Source organism: Ruditapes philippinarum, unplaced genomic scaffold (assembly GCF_026571515.1).
Source record: "Ruditapes philippinarum isolate M1 unplaced genomic scaffold, ASM2657151v2 ctg41_1_1_1_1, whole genome shotgun sequence".
NCBI classification, from domain to species: Eukaryota; Metazoa; Mollusca; class Bivalvia; order Venerida; family Veneridae; genus Ruditapes; species Ruditapes philippinarum.
The window spans coordinates 128,745-154,850 of NW_026853004.1; the positions used below are offsets into that span (position 1 = coordinate 128,745).

Sequence of the window (26,106 nt, forward strand, 5' to 3'; positions counted from 1 at the left end):
TTTAAAATGACTAATACTCTTCTTAGGTACTCGCTCAAAAGGTGGCGAGTAAATATAAACTCAAGTATACACTCACATATTCCTGGGACTGAATAATTCCAACTTGGACGCACCATACATTTGTTTAGAGTTTTACGAAGTTTCAGGGTATTGAAATATTATTCTGAATAAATGCATCGACGTTCACATCCTAGGAAGTTTCTATTTAATACACAGATTCGGTGACGGAAGTATTTGTGTTTTACGAACAGGTCGGTAATGTACGTGTTGTTTGTCTGGAGGTGTTATTCAAACCCAAGATATCTGGATAAAGCGGCAATCACATTTTCTAAGTCACTGCTTCTGGCGTTTGCTGTTTGTTTCAGTAGCTAGAATAACTCTTACGATAGGTGCCTGCTTTTTAAATTTTTCTTTTAACGTTTTATCTGTGATATGAAGGCTTCATAACCTCTGATCCCCTTTTAAAATTTTATTTTGTTTAGTTCCGCCGATTGTTCTCTCGTTTAGGCCATACGCTTTCTTTAGCTTGGGGGGACCATAAACCGCTTTCAATTATTGAATGACACAAACGACGCATGAACACATTTGTGGATGAGTCTAAATTCAAATTTGCATCATTAGTAAGTAAGTAACGACTTTATTTAATTAGGCTAGCACATTCGATTTCCCGATCGTCCATGTTGGCCTAAGCAAAATTTTCAAATCGAGCCTGAAATATTGTTAATTTTGTCGTTTGTGCTTTTTAGGGAATCTGTTCATTCTGGATTGCACATAATGGCATACCATGTGGGTCACCGACAATTTTACACCTTTATAAAGGTATTCTTAATAGGTTAGACTTGATGATTTAACGTACTGTATATGAAATAAAAAACAACTTTACATAGACCACAGAGTAGTTTATATTTCAACACTGATGATATTAATTTTGGTCATACAGATTACGCGGTATTTCTTTCAAACATTCATATTAGTAAAATCATGAAAATGATCTGCACTTTCAACAATGGCCCAATACTTTATATTCGTGTCTGTAGGTCTTTTCTTGTGTATTGGTTCCATCTCATATGTGCCTTTATCACAAGCCGTGCCAGAGACTCGCATAATATAATTTTATTTAATTCGTGCAATAGATTCAGTATTGAACTTACACTCATTCAATATCCTCTATTTATGTCTACTTAAAAAGTATCTCACCATTCCCAGAACTTATCGTATATACATGTAGTCATAAGTAAAACATTTATAAAAACTAAAAAAAAAAATTAAAGGTCCATTATGCCTCAGAAATGCTTACAATTTAATTTCTCAAACACTTTATTTTTGGTATCTTGTTGCAGTCTGAAAAAGATACCCATTTGCCACATAGATGAACTATCTTTTGCTTTCTTTGCTCCTTTTGGCAATTTGGTATAATTACATGTACAAGTATAGTGAATTAGTATTTTGTGTGATAGTTAAAGTACTATTTTGTTTACATTTTGCTACATTTATAAAAGATTACTTCACTTTCAGCGCTACTTTGTTCAGTTGTAAAACATTTTACATGTTCCAAATCCATTATTAGAAAATTATTAAACATGACTGACATTTCAAAACAATTAAAAAATGGATTTTCAAGGCATAATGTGCCTTTAAGGACTGGTTAAACAACAGCAACACATCACAGAGACCATCAGACTTTATAACATTATAATGTAACTTATATTTATCATACACTTACAAAAAACGTATAAATCACAAATGAATATCTACTTTAGTAATGTGCTACAACAATGGTAATGTAATAAAAGAAAAGAACACAATGTTGATTTTTTATACAGATCTAAAAGTTTTCATTTCCACTTCTGTAAATCACGATTTCTGATCAACTTTTCTTTTATATTCATCGGGTCCAATCATACTAAATTCCTGCCATGATCCCTGAAACAAATTATAAATAGTTTTTATAATCTACAAAAAATATGTTATATCAAGCAATATAACAACAATGATTTATAATAATACAATAACTTATTTGTATTTCTTCCTTGTACATCATATTACATGAAGCAGACAACAACGGATCCGTTATAAAGACCGACAGTGACATTTCAGATTCGTGAATTCAAGATTTCAACAAATTAAATACATATGTACATTCATATTTTCACGACTTCAACTTTTAAACTTCATGGATTCAACACTTCACGAAATCATAACATTTGATTATTTCCGGTCATATAACCTGCCAACAATCTTTATAACCAATAAATAAAACAGCAAACTTCCTTTATTTGAGAAAATGAAAAATTACTTCATGAATAGACAGAAGCCGTGTATAAAGTTTTTCTAAACGTCCCGATCATCCAATGAAAAGCAACGTTACAAACTTGCAGTATTACAATCTGCCTGGGTTATGTAATCGAATAAGTATGTATTTTCAACAAAATTGGAAGTGTTTTTCTCTCAGGTCAAAAAGCAGACGACAACCTAGCCAGATATATAATTAACATAAGGTCCTCTGATAACAAAAAGGCAAGAATTTACTTGATAAACTGGCACGTTTTCTTTGCCTAGAATATGGCAAGCCCCTGCAACACTGCATGCCGTCAGCCCTCGCAGACACGTTACCAAGAGTGGCTTGTCAAGATCAATACCAGCCTTGTCAAACACTGAAACAGAGGAATAATTTTCAATACAAATTAATGTTGTTGTTGTGGTTTCTTTTGTTGCTATTGTTTTTGTTTGTTTTTTTTCCAAGGAAGAAATATACAGTCCCTGTTTAGACTTAATGTCAGTACACAAACCGCTTTTAAGTGAAAAAGCAAGAAGTTTTTTTTTTTTAATTTTCAATCCGGGTAGTAAAGATTTGCCGCTGTAGTTGCGTCTTTTCTGCATATCGATTTTTTATATCAAATCTGTGTGTGAAAGACCGCCTGCTATACAAGATCACCCTGTAAATAAATAGAGGATATTAATTCAAGTTTCTTCTATAAATACAGGATTTATTTTCATCGAGTGGTATGAAAATTTTACGAGTGAAATATGATAATTTCCATACCACAAGATGAAAATAAATCCTGCATTAATAGGAAAAAACTTAATTTTCTGCTTATCTTATACTTTTTTCTCTTTTTTAACCTTAAGAATTCGAAGAATTCCCTTTTAATTTTGTGTATTGGCTAAATTTAGAAGAAAGTAGACCAGAAAGACAATACGGAAAATATCCTTCACTGCAGTGAAAAATAAATTTTTACAGTGAAAATACGAAAAATGTAAATACGCATTTTATTTCATCAATATTTCTCAATATTTCATTTAAAGGTATATAATAAAGACGTTTCCTTGACAACAATTCTTTGATTGAAAAGAACAAAGAAACTCCCAAATATAGACCACTTTTATACAAAGGACATGTTTGGTTTCCTTGGATGGCCTTTGTTCACAAGTGTGACTGTAAATTTATTTGGTGCAGCACGTCTTTTCTTTACATATTTACTAAACATATTAACAGCTCACAGTGGTGTTCTCTCGGCAATGTTAATCATCACAAACATATTCATGGAATATTTCCAAATTTCTCTGTCTGATTACGAAATAACGAATAGGTTTTTGGACTGCCAAATCTTCATACAATGAAGAATCATGTTTTAGTAGCTTTTAATCTTTCTTTTTATGGCCTGCACCGTTCGCAAATCAGCCAATACTTGTTTTGAAATTTTCCCTTTAAATGATAAATAGTTCTGCCAAGTTTAAAAAAATGGAGGGGCTAATTTTAAACTTTAGATACATTGTATATAGTGTGGTAAGGAAAAATTCACGTAAGATACCGGTGTTACTATTACTGAAATTAATCACTCTACTGTCTTTATAATTGCGTTGTGTAAATATATTCGATGACGTAACAAATGAGCGACGTCACTGATGTAACGGCGTGACGCGTCATTATACTTGAATTGCTCAAGATGCCTTCCAACACGAATTCTCTCGACAAAAGATTTACTCTGCTAGAAGCTGAACGTCGGTTTAAAAAAGCCTGTGATCAGATCATAGTGCTTAACCAACGCTTCAGTGATATGAAGAAACGCTACAAGAACGCCAAGACAAACAAGAACAGACACTTTCAGGCTAGTCTGAGGCGGAAATTGGCGGTAATCGAGGGGACTCGCAACATGTTTCACGATTACGCTCGTATCAAGGCAGAGAAGATAGCAGATATGAGGGCAGAACTTTTTGGTGAATCAGTGGAGATAGTGTCAGGCTTAACTCCTTCTGATTAACATCCTGGTCCTTTTTAGGACCAACCAATTATCTCGAGAAAAAAATCTTTTCTCATATTGTCAACATTGCAAATAAAATATCTAATAATTGCTGATTTATTAAATTTATATGATTCTAATTTGTAATTGCTTCCTTTCAGGACAGGGTAGCCGACAAAGTCATGGATACGGTAAATAACTTATATTATACTATTTGTTTGTTAATTTGTTTATTTGTTAGTTTGAATGATTTGTAGTCACAACCGACAAAGCAAATGTCATGGCGACATTTCAGCTTTACTGGTGGAAGAATACCTCCGATGCTCCTACATGAATTATTTCAGACAGGAGTGGACATATGAGTAGAACCATCAATCTTTGGTAAGCTGGCTTCATACCTACTTCAAATGGAAGAATCCAAAGTCCCTGACGGGTGTCGAAAAATACATCATACATTTATAAATTAATCTTGATAAATAAACGACAAGACGCACTTCGGATTTTCAAATAGATTTAAGAATAACATACTAGCTTTAAGTTCAGCTTCCGACTTCATTGTTCCATCTTCTTTAAACAAATATGGAAACCCCACATGTTTTGATCCGGCTATAACTCCGCAATTATCGTCTGAAATGAGAAAAGAAAATGCACGTTTATCTAGTGTTTTACTAAATCTATTTCAAAGTATTTGCTCCTAAAAACGCGTTCTTATATGTTTATTCCTTTCTTGTCTTATTGCGTTTTTTTTTTCATTTTGTTTTTCAGCTACATTATAAAACCTGGTCTTGTAACTTTGATTTTAATTTTAAGTCGAGTCCGCTTCTACAAACTGACCAAGTGATTCTTCTTAGAATGACAAAGTACACGTGTTACAATGAGATGGAATCAGAATAACTACTAAAAGCTCAAATACAAAGAGGAATCGTCAGTTTTAGTGTAACTGATCTTGAAACATAGTATCAAAATTACCAAATGTGTAAAAATGATTGCTCTCTACATATTCACCATACCTTTAATGACAGAATGATGGTCAAGAGGTCTGGAATCAACCAGTTGTTCCTTGTTCGTCTTTAAATTCTCCAGCATATCTTCAAAACTCCGATATAAACTTTTGTCGAAATTTGGAACAAAATCTGATCTCTGAAAAATTAAATCGTTTTTGTTATTCAAACTGTCAAATTCACTGTCTCATATATGTCTTAAAAGTGTTTATGCAAACAATTTATCTATAGCCTATCAAGCAAAATGAGTTCATTTGTAAATCAGAAGTGGTTAAATATACTGACAAATATCAACTATTTATGTTGTAAGAATTCAACATCATGTGACTATACACTATACAATTATTGATACCTCAACTTCCGGTTCCTCTGACGTCACTTCAAAACCATCTGCCACCCATTTCTTCAGTCCCCCATCTAACACAGATATATTTTTATGACCAAGAGTCTGAAAACACGAAAATTTAATTATACCGTTCTATTAGATGGAAAAAACATGATTTAGCAAAATAAAATATTTAATGAAATACGAGAATATCGGCTGTTGGTGTGATGATTCGTTTTACGAAAGTCATAAGATTTCGGTTAAAAATAAACACCTGCACCCAATTGTATAAACGTTACTTAAATTTGACCACTGGATTAAATCCACGGTTAAGTTAAACTTTGGTTAACCGATTGCATAAAAATTTGGTTAAATTTAAACCACGGTTTAGCGTGTAACATTGTTAGCGTTTAACCTTGCGTTAATTTAACCAAAGTTTATATTTATACAATTTGGTGAGTTTATACAATCTGGTGCAGATTTTCTTAATAATATCCTTACTTAAGATACTTAAATTAAGCTGCATTAAATATTTTGCAGTCGGCTTAAAAACCAAGTATTCTACAGTTTCGTTAACCTTTTAAACAGTTTTGTTGTAAATCTGATCAATTATTGTTCATAAATCATGATTTTAAACGGAAAACGCCACGGTAACACTTAAGTTCGTATAGGAATTTTAACATGAAAATGAAGACTATAATCAGCTGCTAAGTCACAAATTTAAATAAGTTAATCAGGTAATATGAGATTTTCTTGTGCAAACACACTTTAACCCTTTTAGCTTCACGGTGCATTAGTCCTGGCGTTGAGAAAAAAGTAACCCAATTTATTAATGAAATGTAACTATTTCCTTTTTGTGAAATTTATTAAATGCAGCTTTAAAGTCACAAAAAACGTATACCCTAAATTGCCACCATGTTCTGTATGCAGCTGAAATAGGACCGGTTCTGTCATACGCAATCACGTGAGTGTCCGGCCATATACCTAGTGACTGAACATAGTCCGTAAAACAGTCTAAGTCCGGCCAACCCAGTGTGATACCTGGCTTCTCCGGCGTACACTTGTAGATGTTGAAGTGAACTGAGTGCGGAATGTGTTCTCTAAAACAAGTCGGTAATATATACTGTATATATGAAACAAATTTTAAATCGTACCAATCTGAAGTAAACTTTCCACCAAAAACAGCATTTCTAACTGACATATGAAAATATGATATTTAATTGTGCCAAAAACAAACAAGTTGTCAATAGCACACATAATAAGTGAAAAACAAATGTAACTTAAACTTAAGTTATTCTCCGATTTGTACCTTCATAAACAACTTTTTTATTTTGTCATATACAAAATTTTACAAAACAAATGGTTACAATGGATCTTCATTTTCAATTTAAGAGGTGTGTCGGGGTTTTTAAATAAAGATGAATATATTCACAAAAAAGGAAAAAAACTTACTTTTTATAAAGGTCATTGTAAGAATCCGCGTGTCTGTCAAGTACAAATGAAGTATCAAGAATTCTTATATTCCTGGACGCTTGTTTCCCTGGACTGGTACCAATATGTTGACGTAACCATTTTGTAGATACATTCGTCAAGGCACGTGATACAGTCATTCTTTATACCTTCAAAAAAAAACAGCAACAATAAAACAACAATACTATTGTAAAAATAACGAGACACACAGACAGGAAACTAGAATTGAATAATTTTATAAGCGTTTGTCATGATAAGGTAACAAATATAGATAGATTGCACGAAAAATAAAATCAAGAGTGTTAAGTTTGAACTTTTAGCAATTTATAAACGAACACTAGGGAACTCAAAGAGCCTAGCACAATGTCGCATTCTCTCTATAAAACGAAAACTTTTCAGACTCGGTCGTAATAATCGCGTTACACTTTGTCCGAATTTCTTATTTTCATTTTACTCGGGAATCCAATGTGTTTCCAAAGTTAAAAAGTGTTGCGCCTTGTACTATAGCTTTTCGTAGATATAATGTGTGTTCTATTTTATCAAGGCACGTATGATCCCTACATTTCTCTTTGTCCTCACTATACATTTTCATATCCGAAAACCAATATAAGAAATTAAGATATATTATTTAAAAAAATATATAAAAAAACTGACGCATGTAAGACTGGAAAAGGGTCAGTTTTGGTGATAAATGTTTTTGATTATAAGCCTACATTGGCAACATTTGGTAGGTTTACTTACCAATGGCATACCATTGTTAGCAATATTTACGGACAATTTATGCCATTGACAGAATAATTTGAAGACAATAGTGTGCTATTGCAGTTTTGGCAAGTCATACAACACATTTATAAACTTTACAAAAATGTTGAATTGCAAATAAACAAATATGTTTTGTTAATAAAATTTATTAAAAACAATACAAATTACAAAAGGAATAAACTAAGATTAAGATCAGTCGGCTGTGGTGCCACTTGTACGGTGGTACCATTGGTTCACCTTTAGTACCAATGTTTTATTTTATTGGCAATAACAGAAATCGTTTGACGAAATCCATTCAGAGTAAATCGTCAACCAGTACAGTAGTAGCAATGGTAATGGTTTTTAGTATTTGAGCCGTGTCATGACAAAACCAACATAGTGGGTTTGCGACCAGCATTGATCCAGACCAGCCTACGTATCCGCGCAGTCTGATCAGAATTCATGCTGTTCACTATCAGTTTCTCTACTTGTAATAGGGTTTGTAAGCGAACAGCATGGATCCTGATCAGACTGCGCGGATGCACAGGCTGGTCTTGATCCATGCTGGTCGGAAACGCACTATGCCTAGGTCACAAATAAAACGGGCGCCGTCCGATTAAACGATTTTTATAAAATCGGCAGATTTTTTGATGTCGTGGACGCCGGGCGATTTTAAATCTGATACCTTGCGTGGTCACGAATGAAACAGTCGTCGGGCGATTTTTGCCGAGTGGATTTTACAGAAAGAATTGAACGAATCAGGCGGTCGCCGCCCGATGTCCGTACGGCGCCCGTGCGATTTAAAAGTGAATCGGACGGTTGCCGCGCGGGCTCCGGGCGACAATGACTTTACTTTTAATGACATTCAGATAAATCAGCCAGTTGTAATTATGCCAGCAAAGAAGTCAGCTGCCAAACCCAAGGGGAAGGCCAAGGAGTTGGTCCGTGTTGTTGACAACGAGTCACCAACAGGCCAGTATCGAGGCCGTAGAAGGCGAAAATCAATCAGACATTCGCATGGACATTGAAGAAAAAATTCATGTTTACTAGTATTCAAAAGAAATTCACAAATATATTTTTGAGACAATTACAACTTCTTCAAGCTGAAATTACAACAAACACAAGCAGCCCGGTCGCCGGATGACAAAACGATGACCGCCCGGTGCCTGTACATGAATAGTCCGGGTACCGGGCGATAATCGTTTGACTACTTAGCTCTATTCAGGCACCGGGCGGGGCCCGGCCGATGTCCGCCCGGACGCCTTTTAAATCGGACGCTGTTTTAGTAGAACAAAAAATCGCCCAGCGACCGAACGATGTCCGCTCGATGATATACTCAGTGACCCCAAAAATTATCGTCCGGCCGCCGTTAGCTTTTAAGTATTACTTAAAACTCGAAGGTGCCCGCCCGATGAGCAAAATTTTCAGCTGCTGTCGTCCGATAGTCACTGCCGCCGGACGGACGCCGGCCGATATTGCGATTTTTTGGAGAAACAGACGCCGCCCGGCGGCATTTTCTTATTTGTGACCTAGGCTATGTTGGTTTTGTTGTGACGCGGCTCATTTGATACCATTGGTAAAACTCTGAATGCACCACGTATAGACAAATTAAACCTTGCATCATAAAATTTTGGATTTGGGGATTATTTAAGTATCAACTTATATATACTATTCAGATGTCACACTTAAATAGTAATAAATCATAGAAGGTGGTCATTTTTATCAAATATGAATATACTTGAAATATCAAAATGAGTACATGTCTTATACAATCAATAACCCCAAAAAATGAAGCAGAAAAGCAATGAGAAAAGTTACACTTTAGATAGCCTTCAAGGCAACTTTACTTCCTCAGTTATTGACCAATCAGCTATTCAAAGTTGCGCATGAAATATCAACTGCACTCCCATGACGTATTCTGTGACAGGGTACGTTAGACCTACTCTCAAAAAAGAAGTTTTCAAAAAATTTATATTTTATATGTGAAAAGCCAATAAGGTTTAGTTGAAACATATTTATTTTTATCACATAAACACAATAGAGGATATTTGTTTAGTTCAGTGTAAGATCGGAATATATTTCACCGAGTGAGCACCAAAAGGAATATTTCACGAGTGGCGCAGCCACGAGTGAAATATGAACTTTTGGTGTTCACAAGGTGAAATCTATTTCAATCTTACACTAAACTAAACAAATTTTCTTTTTATTACATGCAAAGAAACGTTTTAAAAAGACATTTAACCTAATACTGAATGAAAAGCGCGCCAAATAATAATACAACGTGACGTCATTTACGACGTCACGTCATTAAGTTGGTACCCAGTACTGTGCACGCTGGTATTTCACTGAAACAACGTAAGGGGCTTAAATTCAAAACAGTGAAATTATCAAAGTGGTAATTTCACTGTTTCAAACAGTGAAATTACCAGTTTTATATCACTGATATATTTCTATAAACCACCGAAAAGCATGTAATAAATAGAGGATATTCAAGTTTTTTCTATAAATACATGATTTATTTTCATCGAGTGGTATGAAAATAAATATTTCATGAGTGGCGGTAGCCACGAGTGAAATATGGTAATTTTCATGGCACAAGATGAAAATAAATCATGTATTTATAGAAAAAACTTGAATTTTCTGTTTATTATGTACATTTTTCTCTTTTTTGCAATAAAATTTGAAAAACTTTCCCTTAAATTTTGTGTACTGGTAGAATTTAAAAGAAAGTAGTCCGGCAAGACACCAGTGAAAATACGGAAAATATGTTTCACTGCAGTGAAAAATAAATTTTTACAGTGAAAATACGGAAAATGAAAATACGCATTTTATTTCATCAATATTTCTCAATATTTCATTTATAAGTATATAATAAAGCCATTTAATAAAAACGATATTACACTAGTGTAATAACACTTTGACGTGACGTCATTTGCGCTATATGGAAACATACCGTTAAAGCGCGCTAATGTTAGCGTTACACTATGGGCGCGTCATTGAAAAATTACACATTTTAACAGTTTACTGTATGTGATAAATAGAATATTATATTCGTGTAGATTCAATACTAAATTTATTGAACTCGTTGAATAAAACAATATTATGCTCGCCAGAGGCTCGCATAATATGATTTTATTCAACTCGTTTAATAAATTTAGTACTAAACTACACTCATTCAATTGCACAAAGTCTTGCAACTTATATTAATCACTTTTGGGTCCGCTTCCTTGAACAAACCAGTATTGGTGTCATATTAAAAAACATGTCCCAAGTAGTGCTCGAACCAATGATTTGAGGGTTGAGAGGCAGACACCTTATATTAAAAGTTAACCATTAGGCCATCGCTCTCAAATTAGAGTTTAAATGTGATTTGAACAAGCACAATATCTTGGAGAAAGAAAACTAACATCGTTATCATATTCACGAATTTGTTCTCGAAATAACCTTGAATACATATGCATTTTTCAACAAGACAAATACAAACGCACGTTCCCTTTCCCACCATAAATTCACTCTTATCTGATTAGTTAACAAAACATAGTGCATAAGTTTCTCAAAGTTCTTACACAAATATATGTGACATAAAACATAACACATGTCTTGTGCAAGTTGTGCAAGTTACTGTGATTTTATTATTATTATTGTTGTTGTTGTTGTTGTTGTTCTTTTAAATTCTTTAGTCTTAAAGGTTGCGATACACATTTTTCAAATATGTCGTGAATCTCTCTACACTGTTGAAGATGTTTTCTTTTTTCTTCTGAAATTTCGGATATTTCAAGAGAAGCTATGGTATTGTTAACACACTTACTACTTATCTTACAATTTCAGAACATTAGAGCAAATTTACAGTCATAATGCAAGTACTTTAATTGTCCTATTTAAACTTGTCTCAGATTTCGATAAAGCAAACTGTTTGAAATGGATCAAAGTGCTGAAAGCACTACACAAAACAACCTTAACTCGTAAAAAATGCAATGTGACAAGTGCTCATATACATTTGGTATCTTGTAAATCTAAGCAGTAATATAGCTTCAATGTCATGAGAAAGTATAAATGTTGTAAAGATAGGTCGGAAATTTTTATAAATATCATTTTATTTGCACATTTAAACTTTCAATCGAAATTTTGTTTAAAATGTATATCTAAAAGCACATTATTGAAGTCTCAGAAATGAATACATTTGTATTGCTATCTTCTTTTTAATGGGCAAACATGTGTATGATAATGTTTACATAGTGTATTCAAAGCATATTATATATTCTCACTAAAATTTCGAAGCGCTGTGTGAAATACATATAATTTGTCATAAATGTAGAACAGAATATTTATTTTGACTTAAGCATATACAGCTTATCATCAATCATGAAAATATGATACATGTACATTCAATCGCATGCAAATGAAAATGGCAAAACAAGTTGTCAGTTGCATAGAAGGAAGATAATATACAATGTAATCAGTAAGCATACTGATCTACTAAATCAAATTAGCAAATATATATTACACACAGGCCAACATTTGATATTATTAAACTTCAAGATTAATGTGATTGTTTCTTAATTTCAGAGCTTTTGAAATAAATATTGACAGTCTACACAATATGTTGAGATTATTACAGTCTAACAGTTCAATAAACTTAAACATGTTAGGACGATTTCTGAAATAGTACGGAATATATAATTTTCTTAAGTCCTTATACACACAAAATGAAATTCGTCTTCAATATCGTCTTTGGTACATATAACACACTTTTGTTCACTTCTTAACTGGTTTCTATGGCGACCCTGCTCTATGGCTAAACAGTGCGATGAAAGTCTAAATTTAGCTAAGACATTTCTGAACTTGTCATTATGTCATAAATGTAGCTAACGCAGACTTATATTTTGACACCCATATAAATAATTAATAAAGGCACAGTGTGCCACAGAAACAAACTAACTTTTGTTTCCTTCTTTAGAAAGGGCAAACAAGAGTTATTACATTAGAATAATGGTTTAAGAGCATTTCAGATGCTGATTGCCTGCAGAATGTAAAATTATTTGTCATAAAAGTAGCAAAATGTAACGAAGAACATGTATTATTTTGACTTCCATGCAAAAAATAAATCACTATAATGGTAATAATTGTCAGAAAGCAATAGAAGCAAAAGATGGTTCAGAAATATGGTCAATGAGTACTTTTTTGGAAAATATAACATGATAAAGCTCTTTAGAAGTGAAAATAATTGCATTTCTGAGCTATAATGGGCTTTTACTATAATTATAATAATGACCAAAATAAGATGAGTAGTATGGATCAACTTATTCAGCTTAACACATTACCAAAAGGCCCGGACAAATATCAAGCACATATTCTAGAATATTATCTTACTAAACTTAAAATATGTCTACAATGTTTGAATTTTAAAAAGGAGGAAACAGGAATTTGGGGAATGGGTGGAAGTGAGCTATTTCTATCGTTTAACAGTGGTATTTGAAGAAAGAGATCCTGTTAATAATAATTAGCTGGTAGAAATGATCAAGAGAAAATGTTTTAAGGGTTTTGTTATCGAGACAAAAGAACATATCATAGCAATAAAAAAATCTCAAGTAACATATCCTTTCAGCAGCTGTAACGTAATAAAACGTATTCGCGAAGGTGGCACTTTTGGGCTTCCGTAGATTCCATATTAATTCCTCAAATTTGGATTAGGCTCCAACATTGAAACATATGCATGGCATAATACAGGATGTCACGTGATCAAGGTCAAGGACGAATTTCGAACACCGCTATTTCCATTTAAAGACGTGTTTGCGTGCGAATTTGACAAAATTGGAAATTTGAATTCTACCGCCAACACATGTTTCTCACTAGGTGCGTGTCACGTGACTTTTCCTGCCAAAATGGTATATTTTTCGAACAGATAAATGGTCAAGGTGGGGAACAAACACAAAGTTAACCATGTAGGAGAAAGCTGCACTGCGTTTATACTTCCGATTTCTTTTTTTTTCTTTCTTTTTTTTTTTTTTTAAGTTAACCGCGCATACATCACCATAACAGCCTGCGCATGTCGTCACGTCCTGAAATCGCGTGCTCTGACGCGCGCTTTTATGTCACACACCACTAAATCAGAATGTCATAGGGTTGAAACATCGCCAGTAACTGCCTATACGGACTGAGAGGCGACACTTTGAGGTAGGGGGTCTCTATGAAAATGCTTGAAAAGGTGGTGGCCGCCGAAAGGATATAGCATAAAATATCGAGAGTTTCTTTCTCGCGATATTTTATATTTTACCACAAAGATGTTAAAGGCAAAAACATTCATTTACCAGTAAAATCATCGCATTCAGTGCTTTCAGTGCTTTGATCTAATTTCTACTATTTTCTATCGGATCGGTACAAGTTTTACGCTCAAACATCGAATTCCATGACAAGTTTCTAAAGGAACCTTAAATGTTAAATTACATGCACCATAACCGAAAATACCTTTTAATTTACTCTTCATTGTTTGAAAAGTTTTCTAATTTATTTATGCCAATAAGCTTCATACCACCATAACATTAACGTTCTATTTCGAATGAGGCAAACAAATTAATCTACCCTGTACATGTTTTCTTCTGAATAAATAATATCTTTTACAGCAGTTATAAAATACTCATTATTTATATTTAACAATTGAATACAGGTCTTTTAGATTTATTTTAAACCTAGCGTTAATCTAATGACTAATCTTAATGGAATCTTGTTTGAATTTGTGCAGGTCATCTCCGGACACTTGAATCAGGTAAAATCGATTAAGCTGCATATACATTTTAGAAGATGTTATTTTTCTGTAGTAAGTACCCGTGTACTTAATCTGTTTATACTGTATGCTTTCTTTAACAAGATAATGCATTTTTATCACCGATAAATATAATTATTCTTTTAGTTTCCTACCCATGGTATTTAAATGTAAATGTTAACAAAATATGATTTCCATCTTTTATCCATCGCCATTCTACAGTTCTATAACCACGCAGATATAGTACATGTAGAAATTATAGGCCTATATACATGCAGGCCTGAAATACAATAGGAGAATGGTGCCGAAGTTTATTTTTTTCGTCTGCTGAAACAGTGAAGAAATGATGAAATATAAATACCTTATTAAATAATGCTATATGTCCTTTAATCTCTGGCACCAAATTTTCAATGTTTTTAACACACGTGATATTGACAAAACACTCCGTTTTCTTTGACCTTTATTATCGGCGCGGCTTATGTAATAAAATCACCTTGAGTTGTCTATCTTTCGTCGCGATATTAAAATATAAAACTTCATGAATATTAAACTTGTTTACTTATGTATGTGTATAGTTTGATTTCACATATCCTACTGAATTCAAATAAAGAGATTTTTTTTTTATTGATATGATGCATTTTTACCAATCATAATGTCTACCGAATGACAGAAAGCGGCGGCCATAATAACAAATAAATATTAAATAAATATTCTATACGTAATAGCTACGTGCATCCGGGAGCATAATTTTATACATGTATGTGTTTATATGTACTTGAATGCAGGGTTAATTTAGTGTAAATCAGGAAAACGCATGTTGAAAATATATACATGTACATGCATGTATAACCAGTTCATAGTGATAACTTTATAATCCTAGATATTCATGTTTACATATCTATTTGTTGGATATTAATTAGCAAGTATTTTTCTATAAAATAAAGTTTGTGCTTGATTACCAAAAAAATAATATACAACTCAAAATTTGCTAAAGCTACAGTCTCACTTACATCCCGGCAGAGCCCCGGCAGAGCCACGGTAGACGTCCGGGGTGATCCGGGAACGACCGGGGTACGACCGGGAACAACCGGGGTACATCCGTAACTCTGCCGGCAACGTCCTGGATGATCCGGGATGATCCGGGAACATCCGGCATTCGACCCCGGATGGAATAAAATATTTAATATCACCGGGGTGGTCCGGGATGATCCGGGAAGGTATAGCTTTGCCGGCTTCATCCTTAGCTCTGCCGGGAACGACCGGGGTTATACCGGGAAAGCAACGTAGCTCTGCCGGCACAAACCGGGGATGACCCTGGGTATGATATAGCCGGTAGAGCTACGGTAGAGCTACGGTAGAGCCCCGGTATATGCCGGCAGAGCCCCGGTAACTACAGGCAGAGCCCCGGAGGATAAAGGTAGAGCTACGGTTGATCCCGGTAGAGCCCCGGTAGAGCCCCGGCAAAGCCCGGATCATTTAAAAAGAATAAGGACAATTTGCGATGATTGAACTTTTTTTGTATTAAAAGCCTTCTATCCAGTATGGCATAAGGATTTTTCAGAAAAATCATCATGAATTACTATTCTGGAACAATAGATATTGTATTAAATAAAAATTATGTATCAAAGTTATCATTTTTCGGGCATTTTCAATCCACCGGGGTTCTACCGGGGCTCTGCCTGGGATGGTCCTGGGCTCTGCCGGGGCTCTGCCTGGATCGACCGGGGCTCTGCCTGGGTCAACCGGGGCTCTTCCGGCGTCATCCGGGAACGACCGGGGAAGCACCGGCATGAACCGTAACTTCACCTGGGCTCTGCCTGGATGATCCGGAGCGCATCCTGGGTGGTTAGTAGGGAACTACCGTAGTGCTGCCGGGGTAAGTGTGACTGCAACAATAATTTCATCCCGGATCGTCCCGGATCATCCCGGTAACTTACCGGGATGATCCTGGGCTCTGCCGGGAGTATGTGAGACCGAGGCTTAAGGATCCCCTTTTTGACATTACATATATCATCATATTAAAATGATATTTCTGCTAACGATACACCTGTAAATCGTGTACTTAAGTGTACACCTTGCACGATTAGCACGTGGAAGAGCATACCCATGGAAATTTGTTGTTTTATGGCCATGTGCTTTCATTTAAACGTGAACAAGTAGTTTTATTGTAAAACTGTGTTCGAAATTAACAAACTATGGCAAATCGACAGGTTAAACGTCGTCCATTTGAAGATGAGATGAACTTTGGAGGCTGGCCGTTCACAAAGGCACGTTACCCATGTCCTTGGGGTATCCCAGAGCGGGGTCTCCAGGATGAGGAACCGATTCCAAATGACAGGAAACGTCGATCTTGCAGGGCCACGCCGGAGGTCGGGGACGTTCAACGACTCAAGCCCAGGACCGATTTATTGTCCTTCAGGCCAGGCGCCAACGGTTCTCGAACGCTATGACCTTACGTAACGACTTCCAGAATGCAACTGGTGTGCGTGTAAGAACACAAACTGTTAGAAACAGGTTGCATGATGCTAGGTTGAGGTCAAGCAGGCCAGCAATTTGCATTCCTTTGACACAACGCTATATTCAAGAGCGTTTGCAATTAGCGCAGACCCATGTCACATGGATAATTAATGATTGGACCCCAGTCGTCAAGGTCTTGTGTGGACTTCACGGACTGACGGGCTAGGGTTTGGAGAAGTCCAAATGAACGATTAGCTTCAGTATGCGTTGCAGAACACGACAGTTTTGGCGGGGGTTCAGTCATGGTGTGGGCGGGAATAAGCGCTCAGGGGAAAACTGACCTACACATCATTGAAAACGGTACACTGACGGCAGTAAGGTATGTCAATGAAATCTTAGACGTCCATGTACGCACGTAAGCTGGCGCAGTCGGGCCTGATTTCATTCTTATAGATGACAAAGCCCGTGCACACAGAGCCCACATCACAAACCGATATCTTGAGGAGGCACCTATAGTCTGCATGGATTGGCCACCGAGGTCCCCGCATTTAAATCCAATTGAGCATGCTTTGAATATGCTGCAGAAAGCCATTTCTTCACGCCACATCCAACCAACAACAGTCCAGGAGCTAAGGCATGCAATAATAGAGGAATGGGCCCAGTTTTCTCATCACAATGTCCGCAGGCTCATCAGCAGCATGCGGCGGCGATGCCAGGCCGTTATTAATGCCCGCGGACACTATACTCAATATTTTAAACCCTACTCCAACTATTTCCTGATTTGCAAGATTTTTTTCCATTATGTGATCTCCAAAATGTTGATTTTCGTCCAGCACACTCTTTCCGCAACAGGCACACGTCAAGGAACACTTCCATTGTAATTATTTTTATAAAAATCAAATCCCAACTAATTATATTTAAATTCAATCTGGAAACAGTTAATTAATAATTATCTACTACACAAACTTTTCTATCTCTAACGTTTCGAGGGGTTAAACCCCTCTTTTTTCAATGAGTTTCTGTTTATTTTTATATAAATCACATAAATCACATTTGCGTAATTTTATTGTTAAGATAAGACATGTAAGAAGATAAATATGTGATTTATATAAAAATAAACAGAAACTCCTTGAAAAAGAGGGGTTTAACCCCTCGAAACGTTGGAGATAGAAAAGTTTGTGTAATTATATTTAATTCCTTTATATCAATTTTCAAATTTATCACAAATACACAAAAGTAAAGTAGATTCTACTGTAGAAAAAGTGAACCTTAGCAAACTTTGGGTAGTATATAATTATAGTAGAAACTAATTGATGTATATCCAATATGTTTCTTTTTTCATGATAATCTATTACATTTCTCACAGACTTTTAAAAAAAAAGAGCATTGGGCCATTCATTAATTAAATTTGTTCATTGATTGATTGATTGATTGATTGATTAATTGATTGATTTCTTGTAATTAATATCAAGTGCTCTCATTTCAAAGTTGCGTGTACATGCAGCTATAACATAGGTTTTTAGTCATGATTGGTCTAGAAACTATGAATTGTTTATTTTTCATATTTATGAACAATTTGTGAACAAATATCATGAGTAAATGTACATTTAAACACAATAACACCTGTAAAACTTTAAATACTGAAATAAAAACAAAAATATTTAATAATTGTGTTCATAAATATATTTCATAAATAAGAATGTAAACAAGAAAAGTATACAAACAAACAAAATAATATGTAAACTTCTACTGGAAAAAAGGACTGTCTAAAACCTGAATGTCTTCATATTGAGGCTATTTTAACATACAATAATAGAAATGTATATGCCACGCCATGTACACTTTAACATATCAGAGCTGAAAACACTCAAGCCGTGGACCTTTTACCTTTTTCTAACACATTGGCTTAACAAATATGTCAGCTTTTGTAGTATAATTCTAAAACAAAATTACATTACTCCACGAGATTTCATACTCTATTTAAAAGGCGTCACCCTGGTCCTTTTCAGCCATATAGCAAATGTAAAATGATGTTATTTGACATGCTGTTATTTCAAATTGGTGATGACATCGTCAATTAAACAAATTAACGTCATAAAAATAAACAAAATTATTGAATACATTGTATCTCTAAATTTAGAAAGACTAATTCTTCACTCCCAAATTATTCCGCCCACGGGTACACATACGCACACACGTACAAACAGACGCGCGTACATACATACACGCACACGCGCAATACTTTAAAAAATATATATCACAAATGCACCGAGGATAGGTTACGCACAAACATAATTGAATATCACAAAGGAAAAACATTTATGGTTGTTAATTCACCATAGTGATAGGAAATTAACAATTAAAAACTGCATTGTTAATACAAAATATATCCTGAAAAACAATTCATTGAGTATTCATAAACCAACTGCTTCATAAATTTTCAGATTAAAGACACATTATGCCCCATAAAAGCTTTTATTTTCAGTTTTCAAAAGCTTTTTATTGTTCGTGTCCTGTTATACTTTCAAAAAACACACTCATTGATCAAATACCTGAACTATCTAATGCTTCTGTTGCATTTTGTCAAGGAGTAAAGATATACAAGTGATTGAATATCATCAAACTACTTCCTTGTTTACATTTTGCTACTTTTAAGACAAATGATTCTACGTCCAGCTCTACTCTTTTTTTCAGGTGATAAGCATCTTTCATGCTCTAAAACCATTATCTAAATGTTATAAAACTCATGTGTGCCCTACCTAAATAAGGAAAAAGTTATTCGGGTGTAAGGCATATTGTACCCTTAAAACAAAACCTCAACAAAAAAGTAAATTAATGATCCATATAAAGATAAACGAGTATTAATCCTTCTGTTTCAAAATGAACACAAATATGGTTTAAATGAAATACATGAGTAGTAATTATCAAAAGTTTTAAAGTGAATATCATTTAAAGAATCGTAGATCATCGGCGAAGATTTTATAATCGGCGAAGATTTGATGATCGGCGAAGATTTGATGATCGGCGAAGATTGGAATCATTTGATGATCGGCGAAGATTTGATGATCGGCGAAGATTTGATGATCGGCGAAGATTTGATGATCGGCGAAGATTTGATGATCGGCAAAGATTGGAATCATTTGAAGATCGGCGAAGATTTGATGATCGGCGAAGATTTGATGGACGGCGAAGACTCATAATCACACCTTGTATCGATGTTTAAGCTCTTCCGGTGCCCTCTGACGCCATTCTGTCCATGAACCCTGAATGAAAACGTTCAAATATGTTTGTCAAAATCCAAAAATTCAATTAGTGATACAAACTTAAACTTTGGATACAAACTTAAACTTTATAAAACGGAAGTGTCATAGATTCAAATACAGAATTGGTATTTAAAAAATACGAGTGTTCATCCTATTACTAAAACAAATAAGGCTTAAGAAAGTAAACAAGAATTGCACTCAAATCAATTTAAAACTATGCGTCCATAGCTTACAATTTTGTCAGTATAAGGAGGGACAATGTGACAGCAGGACAGAACAGAATAGCTAGAATGCGGGACGGATAAACAAAGGCAAATCTATATACATCCCCCTACCCTTAAAAATGTGGGCGGGGTTCGGGGGAGTGTTAAAACAAAAGAATATGTTTTACGTACGGGTAAAATAAATATAGAAATTTAAATTGTAATTACATAATATATTGGAATATCTTTTCCCAGGGTATAAGCGGCCGCAGCAATACCACAAGCTGTCATACCAGTAAAACACGAGGCAACCATTGGCGCGTCGAAATTCACACCCGCACTGTCAAACACTGAAGGAAACAGAAACAAAAGTATACAGATTATATCACAATTGCTTATACATGTACATGAGTATAAGTTCAGTACTGAATTTATTGAAAGAGTTTTGAACGATTCTGTTTATCAAACATCTAAAAAAAGAACCATTTTTCAATTAAAATAACTACATGTATTTATTCATTTATAACGCAAGTGACCTCATGCCAAAAATAAAGCCGTGCAATACCATTTTTACGGAGTCACAAAGCCGTGCAATACCACTTTTACGGAGTCACAAAAGCGACAAGGATACGCGATAAAAATTAATTCATATTACAATTGTTATATTAATAGAATCTCAATGCATTCACCTGAATAAGAGGAAGAAATAAATACCTCATGCTAGCACTAGTTACTTTTATACCTTTCTCACTAAATTTACCATATTAAAGAAACTTATTCGAATAGAAGTACAGAAAAACTGTTAACTTATTCAGCAAAGTCATTAAACACTTACTTGTTTTTATTTCAGTTTCAGATTTAAATGTCCCGTCACTATTAAAGAGGTCTTCAAATGGAATGTGCTTTGCCCCCGGTATCACTCCTCCATCCAACTCTTCTTAAATCAAACAAAAAGTGCATAGTTCTTACTCAAGCTAATGTTTGAAAGTACATGTAAAACCAAAGAAGGCAAAAAACGAAACACATGTTGATAAGGATCCATTTTCAAATCAAGTATGCACATTAAATAGTTTCAGTTCAATTTGAAAGAACGCTCATGTCTCAAGGTCAATGTTTCAAATCCCAGAACTACATTTAAGTTAATAAGATTGAGATGCCAATTGCTCTGCTATAAGCAGGACTGTACTCTCAAGTTATGTCCTATAAAATGTGACTATATACTGTAACGGGCAGCTGCTGTGCCTATAACAATGACATTTTTACATGTATTTCTTTTATAAGATGAACCTATCTTGGATATGAACTATAAAGAAATCATAACTGTTTTAAAGATGTAATATTATGTTGTTTAACTACAAAAGAAAATTGACATTATTGTTTCTTGGAGAATATTCTTGAATTTAATCTTACTATTAATAACTGTATTATCGTCCTTGGAGCGTGCGTCCAGCACTTGCTCTTTCTTTGTTTCTGTGTTCCGAACCATGTCATCGTAAGAACGTATTAGAGATTTATCCAGCGAGGCTTCGAACTCTGAAGGCTATGGGAAAAAGGTACTCATTTATTGAATTAAAAAGGCATTTAAAAATATTAAGTATTAGTTCTTATTAATAAGGAAAATTAATTTGATTCCTTTCCCCAGAAATTTTTATGAATTATTATTACATTAATAAGCTTAAATACAGTATTTCGTTCACTTCGATTTTCCAGACAGCCGAAAGATTATTCGAGCTCACTCTCAAATCCGCCTCCTGGAACTCACCAGTATTGGTATCATCTGAGGAATTATAGTCGTGACTCAAGTAAGACTCGAACCCACGACCCCTGAGTGGAGACCCAGACACGTTTACCACTTAGCCGCCGCTCCATTTTAGAACACTTTTTTGTTTATTCTGATATAAGACCAACAAAACACTCAAAATATTTAAGAAATGCTAGAGGTATTAAAGCTATAGGACAAAATCGTGATGACTACTTAAATTATATATAAGTATTGCAGATATATGACAAACTCTGGTACCTCAACTGTTACCAAATCTTGAGTGGTCTCAAAACCGTCTGCAATCCACTTCCGTAGCCCTCCGTCCAGCACTGAAACTTTTTTGTGACCATACAGCTGAAATAATAATCGATGAAATTATTACTTATCGATGTTCCTAAACGACAGTGTCTTTTCTTTGGCTTTATAAGTGTTACTTTATAAACTTTCATGTGCATACAATAGATATTTTACAAGTGTGACATGACCTATCAATAATTATTGAAAAAAAAACTTGTTCTGCACTCCAGTATTCCAATCATCTTGGCTATTCTATAAAAACGACTTACCCTAAACAACCACCATGCACGGAAGGCAGGTGTGGGTCCGAACCTATCGTAGGCCACAATATGTGTGTCAGGATGAATCCCTAATGTCTGCACATATTGTGAAAAACATTTCGGGTCTGGCAAGTTTCGTGGAAGCTCTGGTGTGCTTTCTACACAGTTGTGCAATCCAAAATATACAGATTGGGGTATATGCTCCCTGGAAAATGATAAAATAAATCAAATTAAACATAAGACATGGAAGAGAATTTCTCTTTTAAAGTGTCCCTATTTTAAATCACAAACCGTTACTTGCAGAGCTGTCTCCCTTCGTCTATCTGTTTATGTGATGAAAACAGTACAATTTCAAAGCCAAGTAACCTTCCGTGATCATTATATTGGCATCACTCTTTAAAAATCTACTTGTTAGAAATATTTCAAAGGGATTCCATTTAGATGTATTTACATATAATTCTAATATTCTTATGTTAACGTTTAACCTGGCGCTTACCGTAGCATGTTCATATTATGTTCAAGGTATAACTAGTATTGTTGTAAAAAGTATGAACTGTTTACAACATTGTAATTAGATTAAAGGCTGTACATGTATGTAACATCAGAAAGATATGCATTTCTAGTCTGTTGAAAACATCTTAATTTTAGAAAATACATAAAAATAAACAGAATACCCGAAGCATAACGGTATAAACACACTTACTGTAGATAGCATGTACTGTATGTATCAACTTCTTTGTTCTTCAGGAAAGATGTGTCGAGAACTCGTAGTTTCTTGGATATCTGATTTTTGGCATTATTGCCTAACTGTTCTCGAAGCCAGTTTGTTGAAACAACTAATGCAGTTCTAGAGATAGTCATGCCCTTCTGCTATTTCTTAAATAAATCAATTTAATTAATATTAAATTGAAAACAGTGAAATAAATCTAAATTGAAATTTAGGTCATGAACGTTATCAACGTAACGCGTGACGTCAAATTCCCGCCAAACTATAAAACGTACACGTGAATGAAAACACGTTGTAAATCGATCGTCTTAGAATTTCAGTCATGCCCATTTTCTTGTGTGATGAATAGGCGTGGCAACTATAAAACGCAGCAAATAATAATAATGTAATAATTAAGACTTTATTTAACAAGAAAACTCATTTGAACAACATATCAATCTTCCATGAGGCCCTCAACAAGGAACAATATATAACTTTAATATATTCAAACAAGGAACAATATAAATTTAACATATTCAAACTATTGAAATACATACATGTAACATACATGAGATTTATAGGTAAATATCAGCAAAGCGATGTGAATTTTCTAGAAATATTTCATTCGGTAATACGTAAGATCTATTCAGTTCTAATACAATATAATTATTAATTTTCTCTAAAATTACTGTAATCTATATTTACCAAAATGGAAAATGGACTATTAAAAGAATATTTTTTTAGTTCGAAACAAAATAAAACATCTCAGTATTGAACATTGTACACAAAATCAAATTGACATAGTGTTTGATTGCAGTATAGTATTTCAAATGAAATTCGCGCCGTTCTTGGCCAATTTAAAGTAGTAAATGCTTACTACTAAACACTGACCTATACTTATTGAGTGTAATTACCGTTGTTCACAAAGATACAACATGTACATTGACATTACCATAACGGAGTAAGTATTCTCGATGTAATAGTAAATATAAATACTATATATTATATTATACAACAAACTGAACGCTGGAAAAAGAAACAATAATACCTTTAAACGTCCACTCGACCTCTGCCACCTTTTTCTATGCCTGTAATATTGTGTTATGTTATAGTTCACTACGCTGTACAGATCTAAATCCGATAATTAACTAACCATACGACACGCACTACTTCATTAAAGTTAGGTTTATAAAATTGTAAAATAAAACTACACTAGTAAAATATATTTTCTTTTCAGACTTTTTCAACACTATACGGGTACTGTAAATGTTTTAAAATCTGTGACTGACGTCAATAAATACTGGAATAAGGCTCGGTAAACGTGACTTTATGGTGAGCGCATTTCATCATACCGAACGTGACTACGAGAAGGTTATTTTTATTGCGGTTGTTTCCCTTGACATAATTTGAATAGTAAGGCTGGAGAAGTTGTCTCCCTTCGTTTGGGTCTCCAACAGAACAAAGATTTCAGTTGTAAAAAATACTTTTTCAAAATTGTGGAGAAGAAAACAACCTATGTCTTTAGCAAAAGTACAAACACTTAACCTTAACTGGTTATATATGTATATTTATTTGTGGTGATTCGTCAAATATGATTAAATTGCAATATCAATATAATATACATCTAGCGTTTTGCAGCATATTGGTTGATCTTAATCCGTCAGCGTATCAGCTTAAGCAATAACCTTTAAAACTTACGTTTTGCATTAAAAAGGTGGGTCTTAAATAGACAAACTCTGGCGCGTAATTGCATCAAAAGCACTTTTTAAATTTTGGATTAACAGTATATCGAGGCACAAGACACTTCACAAAGTGAATCAAGAAATAAATATCGCATTGAATTAAATGTAGATCTAAAAAAAAGAGCAATATCGTCGTTGGCTTTCAAAATAATATTGAACGATGACGTCATATCGACTGAAAGAACCTGAAAATTCTTTTCATTGAGTTCATTTTTTATTCTTCCATAAACAGTACCATCCAACAATACTTTTAAATCCGCTTGTGAAATTGTTACAGATATATTAACAATTTAGCTCCATGCATATACAAAGTATACACCCCTTGTATAAAACAGGAGAAGGAACCTAAACAGTGCATGTCTCTGACATGATGTAAATATCCAACCTAGGTCTCATTACAAATATACAAATGAGCCGCGTCACGACAAAACCAACATAATGGGTTTGCGACCAGCATGGATCCAGACCAGCCTGCGCATCCGCACAGTCTGATCACGATCCATGCTGTTCGCTATCAGTTTCTCTACTTGTTATACAGGCTGGTCTAGATCCATGCCGGTCGCAAACCCATTATGTTGGTTTTGTCATGACGCGGCTCAAATGTGCTTTAAACTTATATAGCTTAATATCACAGAGCTATATTTAATATGTCTCTAGTAATATACAAAAGAAAGATATATTAACAAAGCTGGCTAATTTTTGCACTGTAAGTGTAATTTGCGATTCTTTAGCTACATCAGTATATGGATGACCGTGTCCGTATTTAAAAGATATAAATACATGTATAACCAGCATCCCTGGCAAAGTTCAATTCAATTGATTTTCATCTGGCATAATCATATATATTGGCATCATGTATTCAATTCCAGCAATGATGA

At 34.4% G+C, this 26,106-nt stretch overlaps 2 protein-coding genes across 3 annotated transcripts; both read right to left on the reverse strand.

Moving 5' to 3' along the window:
- Positions 1-1,666: 1,666 nt before the first annotated feature.
- LOC132731188 (thiosulfate sulfurtransferase-like) lies at positions 1,667-15,236 on the reverse strand. Its single transcript, XM_060717327.1, has 8 exons — positions 14,900-15,236; positions 7,020-7,186; positions 6,469-6,667; positions 5,595-5,690; positions 5,252-5,381; positions 4,770-4,868; positions 2,530-2,654; positions 1,667-1,923 (listed from the first exon to the last, which is right to left on the reverse strand). The coding sequence occupies exons 2-8, from the start codon at positions 7,175-7,177 to the stop codon at positions 1,855-1,857; spliced, it is 876 nt and encodes a 291-aa protein (XP_060573310.1). The 5' UTR covers positions 7,178-7,186; positions 14,900-15,236; the 3' UTR covers positions 1,667-1,854.
- A 3,496-nt stretch (positions 15,237-18,732) lies between these two features.
- LOC132731199 (thiosulfate sulfurtransferase-like) lies at positions 18,733-24,762 on the reverse strand. Of its 2 annotated transcripts, none has more exons than XM_060717345.1 (8): positions 24,535-24,762; positions 23,484-23,656; positions 22,790-22,985; positions 22,482-22,577; positions 21,872-22,001; positions 21,297-21,395; positions 20,690-20,811; positions 18,733-20,258 (listed from the first exon to the last, which is right to left on the reverse strand). In XM_060717345.1, the coding sequence occupies exons 2-8, from the start codon at positions 23,639-23,641 to the stop codon at positions 20,196-20,198; spliced, it is 864 nt and encodes a 287-aa protein (XP_060573328.1). In that variant the 5' UTR covers positions 23,642-23,656; positions 24,535-24,762; the 3' UTR covers positions 18,733-20,195. The 2 variants fall into 2 exon arrangements, with proteins under 2 accessions (XP_060573328.1, XP_060573320.1); XM_060717337.1 differs by having other exon boundaries at positions 21,297-21,398; positions 24,535-24,761.
- Between the last annotated feature and the right edge of the window lie 1,344 nt (positions 24,763-26,106).

What these genes read in the sequence shown, in the direction of transcription:
- LOC132731188 (XM_060717327.1), bottom strand. Translation starts at nt 7,177, where the DNA reads ATGACTGTATCACGTGCCTTGACGAATGTATCTACAAAATGGTTACGT. An exon ending in GAACATGGTGGCAATTTAGG is followed by an intron (nt 5,691 to 6,468) that starts GTATACGTTTTT and finishes TCGTGTTTTCAG; the next exon opens with ACTCTTGGTCATAAAAATAT. An exon ending in AAAACGTGCCAGTTTATCAA is followed by an intron (nt 1,924 to 2,529) that starts GTAAATTCTTGC and finishes AATTTGTTTCAG; the next exon opens with GGATCATGGCAGGAATTTAG.
- LOC132731199 (XM_060717337.1), bottom strand. Translation starts at nt 23,641, where the DNA reads ATGACTATCTCTAGAACTGCATTAGTTGTTTCAACAAACTGGCTTCGA. An exon ending in GTGCATGGTGGTTGTTTAGG is followed by an intron (nt 22,578 to 22,789) that starts GTAAGTCGTTTT and finishes TTATTATTTCAG; the next exon opens with CTGTATGGTCACAAAAAAGT. An exon ending in AAGATTTGGTAACAGTTGAG is followed by an intron (nt 22,002 to 22,481) that starts GTACCAGAGTTT and finishes TTTTTCCCATAG; the next exon opens with CCTTCAGAGTTCGAAGCCTC.